At 40.1% G+C, this 11,446-nt stretch overlaps 1 protein-coding gene across 1 annotated transcript in view; it reads right to left on the bottom strand.

Annotated features, from left to right (window-relative positions):
* Window positions 1-3,001: 3,001 nt before the first annotated feature.
* CNTNAP2 (contactin associated protein 2) overlaps window positions 3,002-11,446 on the bottom strand; it is a 1,422,658-nt gene continuing 1,414,213 nt past the window's right edge. Inside the window, exon 22 of the mRNA XM_058444445.1 lies at window positions 3,002-8,581. Within this exon, the coding sequence (XP_058300428.1) occupies window positions 8,382-8,581 (200 nt within the window). The 3' untranslated portion in view covers window positions 3,002-8,381. The remainder of the gene's footprint in view (window positions 8,582-11,446) is intronic.

The following is an 11,446-nucleotide window of genomic DNA, read 5'->3' as shown; positions in this document are numbered from 1 at the left end:
TCACCATGGTCTCGATCTCCTGACCTCGTGATCCACCTGCTTCGGCCTCCCAAAGTGCTGAGATTACAAGCGTGAGCCACCGCGCCCGGCTACATTTATATTTTTAAAAGAAATGACTTTCTCATGTTAGGTCAGAGAACTGAAAAAGATAAGCTATTTGTTATTTTCTTTTGGTGAAGACTTGGCATAGAGTTTAGTTCCTGTCCCCAGAGACTTATTTACTTACCATCTATCCAGAAGATGAAGTAAGATGAATGCAAAGATCATGAAAACATGACGAGAAAAGAAAACTTGTATTTTTTGTGGCAAAACTGCTTTGAGCTGTGGTCCTTTGTAGCATGTTGGGTGTGTTTGAACAAGAGGGGGTTGCTGGTAGAACAAAATCTTCAGGTGCAGTGATTATTCAGCTCAGGTTTTACTGAATTCATGGTTTCCAAAGTGACCAAAAAAAGGTAAACACATGCTAATGGTTACTCACATAATACTTTCTTTAAAGAGTTAGCTTTTGTGCCTAAGTTCATTTGGGAGGACATGAACCCCTGCTTGAAAAATAGCACAGTTATTTCCTCTTTTCTATGCTTTGTTGTCTGTTATGCCATGTCGTAACTGGCAAAGTGTAAAACTAGACATATTTTCTTTTTTTTTTTTTTTTTTTTGAGACAGAGTCTCGCTCTGTCACCCAGGCTGGAGTGCAGTGGCGCAATCTCGGCTCACTGCAAGCTCCGCCTCCCGGGTTCACGCCATTCTTCTGCCTCAGCCTCTCCGAGTAGCTGGGACTACAGGCGCCCGCCACCACGCCCGGCTAATTTTTTGTATTTTTAGTAGAGACGGGGTTTCACCGTGGTCTCGATCTCCTGACCTCGTGATCCGCCCGCCTCGGCCTCCCAAAGTGCTGGGATTACAAGCGTGAGCCACCGCGCCCGGCCCATATTTTCTTCATTATAACTTCCTGCTTGAAACCCAGGGCCCTGGTGGCCTAGGCACCAGAGGCAATCTCCTGGTCTGCCAGTTGCGAAGACAGTGAGTTTCCTATAACTTCCTCTCCTACCCTTTTCTGCTCCCCCACACCCATTAATTAAACAAATACAGTTGCCCCTCAGTATCCATGGGGAATTGGTTCCAGGACTCCCTGCAGATACCAAATCCATGGATGCTCAAGTCCCTTATATAAAATGGTACATATTTGTATGTAACCTAGGTACATCCTCCCATATAATTTAAATAATCTGTAGATTACTTATAATACCTGATACAATGTAAATGCTCTGTATATAGTAGTTATACAGAAGGTCCCTGATTTATGATGGTTTGGCTTATGGTTTCTTGATTTTATGATGATGTAGAAATGATACACATTCAGTACACTTCTTGACTTAGGATGGGGCTATGACCTGGATAAACCCAGGGTAAATAAAAAATATCCTAAGTGGAAAACACACTTTTGCTTACAATATTTTCAATTTATGATGTGTTTATCAGCATGTAACCAATTCCATCATAAATTGAGAATCACTTGTACTCTTTTTCTATTTGTATTTTTTTGCATTGTTAATTTCAATTTTTTTGACTATTTTTGATCTGAGGTCAGTTGAATCTCTGCATGCAGAACCAATGGATATGAAGGGCCTTTATTTGTACAAAATAAAGTTGCTACCCTCCTGGAACATATGTATGTATACAGAGTTTATTGTTGCTGGAACAGAGAAAGGAAGTCAGCATATTGTGGCCAAACCTTTTGTTGGAGATGTTAAACCCTCAACTTGCTGACTCATCTTTTAAAAATTTGTTAAGAACTTTTATGGTGCAGATTTTCTTTTCTCAAGGGACTTTATGACATTCTCTCTGTACCTGTTGGATCATATTCGCGAAGCATTCATGACCAATCTTTTTGATGCTTGATGCTTTCTGAACATACTGCAGTGCAGTTGCTATTGATTGGCCTTGGGGATTGCTGAAGAACAGAGGACTTGGGCTTTTAACTGGAATTCACATTTATTTGGTATAGGTTTAGATGCCTCACTGAGAATTGATTAAAAGGAAATGGCTTCCCAATAGTCATGGTCATTGAAGATCAGTGTGGAGACTAAAGCAACTTCATCTTGGATGTGAATCTGCTATGTTGAGTTCTGATTAACTCCAGTTCCTCCAGGAATGCCTCTAAGGTTTTTATTTTCTCTGTGGTTCCTTATGTAAAAGCATGTACTTAACCATAAATCCCACCCTTAAGTCAAAACAACTCTGATGTTGTCATACTTACTGTAAACCCTACCCTTAAGCAGTTGTCCTACACATCCCTTCTGAAGTCTGTAGACCCTTTCCCTATGGTGGATAAGCCCTGGGTCCAGGGTGTGGGGGGCATGGGGGGTAACAGTGCAGGCATTCATCATCTGTCTAGTGGCTGCCTGAGACATGGCCACTGTTTGTAATTCCCTATGAAATGTTTCTTTCTGAGAAATTGGAATTCTCAGCCTCTTTCTTTGGCCTCTCAGCTTCCTTGGCTTTGCAGGGGTGGTTTGCATAGAGCTGCTCACTGCAGAACAACTAGCAAGTGAGAGTAATAACTTAGATCTAAAAGCACACGGAGTGCATTTAGGAAGCTTCACACCTCCGATGCATGCCGAGTCCTTGCTGTCTAGTTCCCTGGCTTGGATCCATGTGCCCGCTATCCAGTGTTACTCCCTCATTCCAAATAAGGATCAGAATATATTCTGGAGATAACTGAACTCGAACCACATTTTATCAAGATGTGTGTAAATTAACCAAAGTCAATGTCCACTAAGCCACTTTACGAAAAACTCCTCTTTTAATGGGGAGGTATTTGTGGTAGAAGGTTAACCATGGACATACCCAAATCAGACCTTTTAGGAGTAACTGTATCTCCACAACTTGTGGAAAGATGATATTCTCAGTAGGCTTATATTTCAGTGCTTCGAACTTACTTTTGCTGAAGGTTGAAAATTGCTCTTAAGAGAGACAAGTGGTACAAAACACAAAGAATAGCTTTTAGGATAATTAAAACTATTTTGAATTTTTTATTTATCAATCTGGTTTCTAATATAATTTTAGTTAAATGAAAGACATTCACAAAGAATATTAGGCATACGTACATAATTTCCTTCTTTCATTCTAGTTTACATGCCGTTGCTTTTAGAGAGTGAAATTTTGTGTTATTTCACAGGGATGGAATCCTATTTGACTTTACAGAAAGAATATTTAGCCCAGCTTTTCACAGCGCTAACCTCTGCAGTCACCATGCTCACTGAAAAAATTTTAAAAACCTGGCAGAATAAAACTTAGAATCAGTAAAATCTAGAACTATTTCTTGGCCTACTCGAGAGGAACTTCCATATTTTCACAGCCATCTCCGAAAGCAGCAGTTGCTGTAGATTAACTGAGACTTGGAAATGGTGCAGACTGTCTTGGTAGAACTGTTCTTATAGCACAATTTTATCTGGAAAATAAACTTGTAAATGCGTGCTATATATTAATACACGTGTGCCCATATTTATTTTTATTATCTCCTGCCAGTCTTTGCTCAATGGGAGATAACAAACCAACTTCTCAACGTGATTTCCCCATTTCATTGAATGAGATTTATATATCACTTATGAAAAAAAATACTGCTGTGAAAGAAATGTACTTTAAAGTTTCCAACATTACCATGCAGGGTACATGGAGAGTAGGCATAGAGCCACTAGGCTACATGAACATGTCACGTTTGTATTTTGTGTTGGCCTATGTATAAGCCAGTCTAGCATGTTTGAGGGCATGGGTAAGAGTAGGTAAGGGAGCTACAGGTTACATTCAGGTGGGAATTTAGGGCTTTCTGCACAAAAAATTCTAATCTCTCTTTCCTTTTGCTATGTTGTATCTCCCAGTGTTGACACGTTAGTCTGCATGATTAATAATTGAGCAGTTGTAGAGCCATGCCAGTAACTCTCCAATTCCTGAACGTGGCCACATTTGTCTTTTGATGTGACTTTCAACCACAAGCCACAAAGTAAGTCTTCCACTAGGCTCCATTGACTTCAGCCTTTATATAAGGGTTTCAAGGTATTTTGCAGTCAAGAATCAATGGCACCTTGCAACTGTCTTATGAAGTAGGTAAAACAGGTCCATCTTAAATATGGGACAAAAGTTTGAGGACTTGACCAAGGTCACACAGGGAGGGTCGCACCAAGGCAGGGAGAGAGAAAGGGGATGCTGTCAGCTAATTCTTATGGTCCACTCTTACCAAAACATCATTTAAAAAAATGGGGCTGGCTCGGCACGGTGGCTCACACCTGTAATCCCAGCACTTTGCAAGGCCGAGGTTGGCGGATCACTTGAGGTCAGGAGTTCGAGACCACACTGGCCAACATGGTGAAACCCAGCCTCTATTAAAAATAGAAAAAAAAATTAGCCGGGTGTGATGGTGGGTGCCTGTAATCCCAGCTGCTTGGGAGGCTGAGGCAGGAGAATTGCCTGAACATGGGAGGAGGAGGAGATTGCAGTGAGCCCGAGATTGCGCCAGTGCACTCCAGCCTGGGCGACAGAGCGAGATTCTGTCTCAAAACAAAACAAACAACCAAAAAAAAAAAAAAAAAAAAAAAATGGGGGTAGGAGCCACTGGTTCTTAGCTGAAGTCAGCTGGGGACATTGTTACTGTTTGTTTCGCACTGGTTTAGGATCAGGTGGTTCTACTGGGACTAGCAATTTAGGACCTATCTTTGGCTGGCTTACTTGAATTCAATTTAATAATTGCTGCCCTTTTTTTGGGAAAATTGCTCAACAGTGAGGTGAAAAGAAAAAAAGGGGGGGGGTTTCAAATTCGATGTTGTTTGGAGGCATGAGACATAAAGGGGACATTAAAACGTTCGCTGCGTAAGAGCAGGATATAGTGTGGTGAGGAGAGGAAGACAGGAAAAAGTAGGATCAAAAAGAACAGATTCCATCATAGAAGGAAAGAAAAGCTTCTTGACACGACCTGAACACTTGCATGTTCAAGTCCCATAGCTGTGTGCTTGTTCCTGAAGTGCTTCCAATGGCTTCTGTCTGTGCCCAGCTCTCAGCCTGCATATGGTGGCTGCTCAGCAGATGTTGAAAAGTAATATTAAGATAGACTCTTTGGCTCATGCCAATGCTTTTTCTTGTGCCTCTGAATTCCTGCTCTTGTTAGTAAAGGATGCTTGTTTGTCAAATGCAGGGCAGTAGGACATTTTCTAGGAAAGGCTCTCTAAATTCTTGTTTTCAGCTCTTTAATGAAAACTTCCATATAACAAGTCTGTTTTTTTGAGCAGTTGGTTGAAAGTAACAAGGGGAAATACATTTTTAAATATTAAGAAGGGCCAGAAAATAATTTAGCAACAAAATAGCTTTTTCAACCTCCTGGACCAGCTTTCTTGAACTCTAGGGAATATGCTATTTTGAGAGCTTAGGATCTCACTAACCTTGCATTCATTCAAAGTCATCTCCTAGCTTTTCAAAACATTGATATTTGCTTCATACACAGAAGACGTTTCCTGCACAACTTTAAATCAGCCACCAACTTTCCCTGAAACTTTAAAACAGCCTATTTTTTTTGTTGTTGTTGTTGTCTATACATATTATTTAAAGAGGCTACTACCAGCACACTTGTGCTTGCTTGATAATGTATTGGAATATAAGCTGTCAAGATTTTGTGAGATGTGAATGACAAAGCAGGATTAGGCACTGAGAGCTTGGGTGGGAATGTCATGGTTATCGAGGCTGCACTGTGCTAGGCTGTCCAGGGGGAGAGTTGGAAGAAAGACTTAATTCCTTTTCTTCACATAAATAGATTACCATTTAAAATGTACTAGATATGGCCTTCATAAACAGATGTAGGGATTTTTGTTAAACCCATAATCCCAAGGAGAGGTCAAGATTTCCAGCATTTATTTGGCACTTAGTTACTTAATACTTTATCCACCTTTTGGTTTCCTATCTGATGGCCACATTATAACCCTCTTGAAGGGAGACAGTGTCCTATATGTCTTAATTGATGGTGATATGGGAGAACCACTGATCCCTGCAGTCATTCCAGTGTCCTAGGTTTGAAATTTTGGTGAGAGGATTGGATCTCATTTTTCACCTTTTGTGGCAGGAAAAGGAGAGGGAGGAGAAAGGATGAGAACATTTTAGTAGCAGAAGCTGTTTTGGGTGGCTTTAATTCCCTACTCATTTTGGGGAAAAAGGGAAAGTGTTGAGACAATACATAAAGAACAGAGCTATCATGGGAATTGCAAGAAAGAATAAATTTCCATCTGGCATTATTTGGTAAGTGCAGAAATAATACCTGTAAACCAGGTTTAAAAATCAGAAACACTTCTAAAACATCATGTTTAAAATTTGCTTTCAACAATACACAAAATAACTCCTAATGGTAATCATCTTGGCTAAATAAAACAGCCTTTGCTTTTAATATGTCATTTGTAAATGTTACATTGTTCTGATATTTAGTGATATTAAATATTTTTCCATTTTAAATGTATTTTATAGAAGAATGATTAAAACCTTTTAAAATTAAGGGTGTCCATGACAGTGCCTGAGCTCAACCAGCAATGGTAAAAGGGCATCAGGATTCCCTTTTGTTCTGTTACCTTGACTTGCATGGGAATTAACTGGTCCAATGTCTCCTTTGGAATGTGCTGTGTACGGTGTAATGTGCCACTGGCAACTCTAGGTAACGTTTTCCATTACCCAAGAAACTGACGTGCTCTGATAAGTTAGGCATACTGAGAATCTTGAAAAAGAATGCATAATTCTAACAAACTAGAATTTCGATTTTATTGAGCCAGGCCATCAGAACAATAGCATCTATACCTTCGAAACCTCCTCTTAACCTCTCCCAGGCAAATAAGGAAAAAGGATATTTAATTCCTCAGAATGGTGGGATCTCAAGATTTTTTAAAAAGTGCTTATTAAATATAAGAGGCTTGAAATATAATGATCATAAATGATAGTCTTTCTAGAAATAATTTTTGTGTAATCTGTTTAACAAGATTTTTTGGATGCATTGTCCCCATTTGTTTACATGAAGTGTATTATTTTTAAATATAATCAGTGAGTTATTTGTTAAATAACTGGGTCAAGGTTTCAGATTAAACTAAGAGGTGTGATTAACTACACTTTTCCATCCTCTGGGAAGCAACAGGTACAGGTTTGTGATGAACGTGAGGTTCAAATGTGTCCATCTTAGAAGATCCCTGAATCACAGCAGTGTGATTGCATGGAAAAACACGTGGAGTAGTTGATTTAAAATATGGCAGTGTTTTCCATATCATCCAGAGTAACAGCAGTAATAACTTGACTTTATTGTGTTGCGTCCATTTACAGGACACTGTCTATTAGGATTCTGTCACAGGGGTGGAAAAACTACCAGAGATTTAAAGCAAAATAAGAAGCGCAACCTAATTTATGCATTCACTAGAAATTATCCATATTTTTGCTACCACTATAAAAGAAAAAGAGCAAACAAATCAAAACATCTGGCTCTAATTCCCCATTGAGGCGCTTATACATATATAAATCCAATATGTTTCAGATAAAACAGGAAAAAAATCTTTTGTAACAGCTGGTCACCATGGTATTGCAGCTGATAGTTACAGATATTGAATTGGTCTAAGACTACATACGTGGAACAATATTAGCTTGTAGAATTCAATGAAAAATCAAACCGACAACCCCAATATAAACTACCTTCCCTGGTTCTTTAATGCCTCTCTCCAGTTGTGCTGATTGTGTCGTTACACACCAGGTGCCATGCACTCTCTTCCTTCAACTGCTGGTATCAGTCAGGAACCCCAGATGCCAGAGAGCTGGCATAGATTGAGCTCTGCTTGAAAACTGGCAAATAATAGGTTCTCTTTTCCCCCTTCTTTTCCAACTTATAGGACGTCAAAGGAAATAGTATATGAACACGAACTAGTTACTACAACAGCCCATTAAGGTTGACTAGAAGCAAAAGGAAGAGAATGTTGGGGGCCATATGTAGGTGCATCAGCTTTTCTCAAGAAAAAATACCCACGTTCTAAGGGCTCTTAAAAATGTAGAAAACTTGCCCTGTTACCACGGGTCTTTAGAACACCTCTAAACACACACAAAATAAGACAGATATTACCTACAAATTTCAACCATTGCTTAAACTCTAAAGCATTTTTTTGTATTAGTTTTGATACAGAAGGGAAAACGCAGCTATAAAGAAATATTAAAAAGTTTTTTTTTTTTTGTGATCAGTCTCAAGAATATTCCACTACCTGCCTCCCCCAACTTGTGCTGATATTTTAAGGATGTGCTCAAGAGTATGAAGCAGGGTGCTTTTGTCCCTTTCTCTCCTCCCTAGTAATTCCCTCCTCCCTATCCCATAGCCAAGTAGCCACCCCTCAAATGAGCCATTCCTTTTTGCTTTCATCAATGGTCTCTGTGAAGTTGGGGTCGTTGTTCATAATGGCGGCGTCCGCGCTCTCTGCCGACTCCGCCCCCTTCGCTTCGTTGGTATGGTAGGTGCCCTTGTGGCGGAACATGTACCGGATCAGGAAGACCAGGGTGCAGAGGATGGTGAAAATCACCACAGCAATGACGCCTGGTGGAGAAAGGAGAAGCACGAGAGGTTAGACAGGGCTTGGGCGTCCCTCCAACACTGTCCCCACTTCACTACAGCTCCCTCAGATACAACCCTCTCCCATATAAAACACAAACTCCAAAACAACAAAGATAACAAAAATGAAGTAAGATTTCTGTTTTTGTCCATGAAGGAGTAACAGGAAAAACAGGAGTAACTTCTCTTCCAGCCAAAGTAACTAAAATACTGGACACATCTATGAAATGACAAGTCTTCAGACATTAGAAAACAGGCAGAACAGAACAACAAAAAGGAGGAATCCTACATTTTTCCTAGTTTTCTGGCTGACAGTGATTTTTGGACAGCAGTGTAGGGAGGGGAAGCACAAGAAAGCACAGTGGTTTCCCTGAAAGGAGAGGGGAGATAGAGTGCGCACGCGAGAGCTATGTATAGAAAGAACCCTAATAATCTGCACAGAAGTCTCTCTGAATTTGTGGCTAAATAATACTAACATGTGCATGTACAGAATGAAAGTCCACAGGCCAGGCAAAAGCCAGAGCTCACAGAGGGCTGGGAGATGTTTATATTCCAACCAACCACACTGAAGAGACCTCATTGAACAATCAGAGCATTTAATACAGTTGATAGAATGGTCATGCTAAAGATGTTTGCTAAAATAGGCATAGAATAGACTACTCTAGATCTGTCCTGAAAAAGCTTTAAAACACATCTAAATAACGTCAAGCCGCAGAGAAAAATAATTCAGAGAAAAAAAATGTAGGAAAATGTCACTCGACCAGAAGAAACATCAGTCAATTAGAAGGAGATCCAGAAAGGACAGAGCATGGAATGAGCAGATAAGGATAGTACAATAGCTGTTAGAAACCTGCACAGGGGTTTAAAGGAAAATATGATTAAAATGAGAGGAAAAAAAATGAAACAAAGTGGAACTTGCAGAGGTGAAACACACAATGTCTGAAATGAAAAAAATACTGGATCAGGCCGGGTGCAGTGGTTCATGGCTGTAATCCCAGCACTTTGGAAGCACTGAGGCGGGTGGATTACATGAGGTCAGGAGTTTAAGACCAGCCTGGCCAACATGGTGAAACCCGGTCTCTTATACTAAAAGTACAAAAATCAGCCAGGCTTGGTGGCATGCGCCTGTAATCCCAGCTACCCAGGAGGCTGCGGCGCGAGAATCGCTTGAACCTGGGAGGCGGAGACTGCAGTGAGCCAAGATCGTGCCACTGCACTCCAGCTTGTGTGACAGAGGGGGACCCTGTCTGAAAAAAAACAAAAAGGAAAGAAAAAAAGGAAAAAAAAATTGGATGAAATAATACAGATTAGATGAAATAGAAGTAAATATAACTGATCTAAATACTCCAATTAAAAAGTAGAGACAGTGGATAAAAAATGCCTACTATATGATGTCTACAAGACATGAACTTTAAATACAGGTCAAAAGTAAAAGGGTGGGAAAAGATATGCAAACAGTAATCATCAGCTGGAATAGCTACATTAATATGAGACAAAGGACAAGGTTGTTAGTAGAAATGAAGAACATTTCATAATGACAAAAGGGTGCATTCATCAAGAAGACACAGTGTTCCGAATGTGTATAAACCTAACCTAAGTGCAAACTAAATGAAGCAAAAACTGGCAGAACTGGTAGGAGAATTAGACCAATTTGCAATTATAGTTGGAGATTTTAACACTGTTCTGTCAGAAACTGATAGAACAATTGAACAGAAAATCAGCAAAAATTTTAAATTAGACTCAAACAATACTACTAACAAACATTACCTAATGATATTAGACCAATCCTACACATCTTTCTTAAAATACAAGAGAAAACACTACTCAATTCATTTTATGAGCCCAGCATTATCCTGATACTAAAACCATAAAAATGTTACAAGAAAACTATGGAGCAATATTCTTTTTTTTTTTTTTTTTTTTTTTTTGAGACGGAGTTTAGCTCTTGTTGCGCAGGCTGGAGTGCAATGGCACGATCTGGGCTTACTGTAACCTCAGCCTCCCAGGTTCAAGCAATTCTCCTGTCTCAGCCTCCCGCGTAGCTGGGATTACAGGCACCCACCACTATGCCCAGCTAATTTTTATATTTTTAGTAGAGACAGGGTTTCACCGTGTTGGTCAGGCTGGTCCTGAACTCCTGACCTCAGGTAATCCACCTGCCTCGGCCTCCCAAAGTGTGGGGATTATAGGCGTGAGCCACTATGCCTGGCCACAATATTCTTTTAAATAGAATTTTAGCAAATCAAACCCAGCAATATGTAAAAAAGATCATGTATTATGATAATGTTAATCCTAGGAATGCAAGTTTGGTTTAACATTAAAAAATAGGCCGGGCACGGTGGCTCACGCCTGTAATCCCAGCATTTTGGGAGGCCGAGGTGGGCGGATCACGAGGTCAGGAGATCGAGACCATCCTGGCTAACACGGTGAAACCCCGTCTCTACTAAAAATACAAAAAATTAGCCGGGTGTGGTGGCAGGCACCTGTAGTCCCAGCTACTCGGGAGGCTGAGGTAGGAGAATGGCGTCAACCCAGGAGGCAGGGCTTGCAGTGAGCCGAGATTGCGCCACTGCACTCCAGCCTGGGCAACAGAGCGAGACTCCGTCTCAAAAAAAAACAAAAAAAACCCCCAAAAAACATTAAAAAGTAAAGCAAGGTGATTTACCACATTAAGCAAATAAGGAGTAAAACAATATGATCATCTAAATAGATGCAGAAAAAGCATCTGGAAAACTTCCAATACCCATTCATCATACAGCTTTCAGTAAACTATGAGTAGAAGAAACTTTCTCAATCTGATAAAGGACATCTATTGGAAACCTACAGCCAATATCCTATTTAATAGTGAAA

The sequence above is a fragment of the Hylobates moloch genome, unplaced genomic scaffold, assembly GCF_009828535.3.
Source record: "Hylobates moloch isolate HMO894 unplaced genomic scaffold, HMol_V3 SCAFFOLD_1, whole genome shotgun sequence".
In the NCBI taxonomy this organism is placed as follows: Eukaryota; Metazoa; Chordata; class Mammalia; order Primates; family Hylobatidae; genus Hylobates; species Hylobates moloch.
The sequence above is the reverse complement of the archived record's forward strand: the minus strand, read 5'-3'. Positions and strand labels throughout refer to the sequence as shown.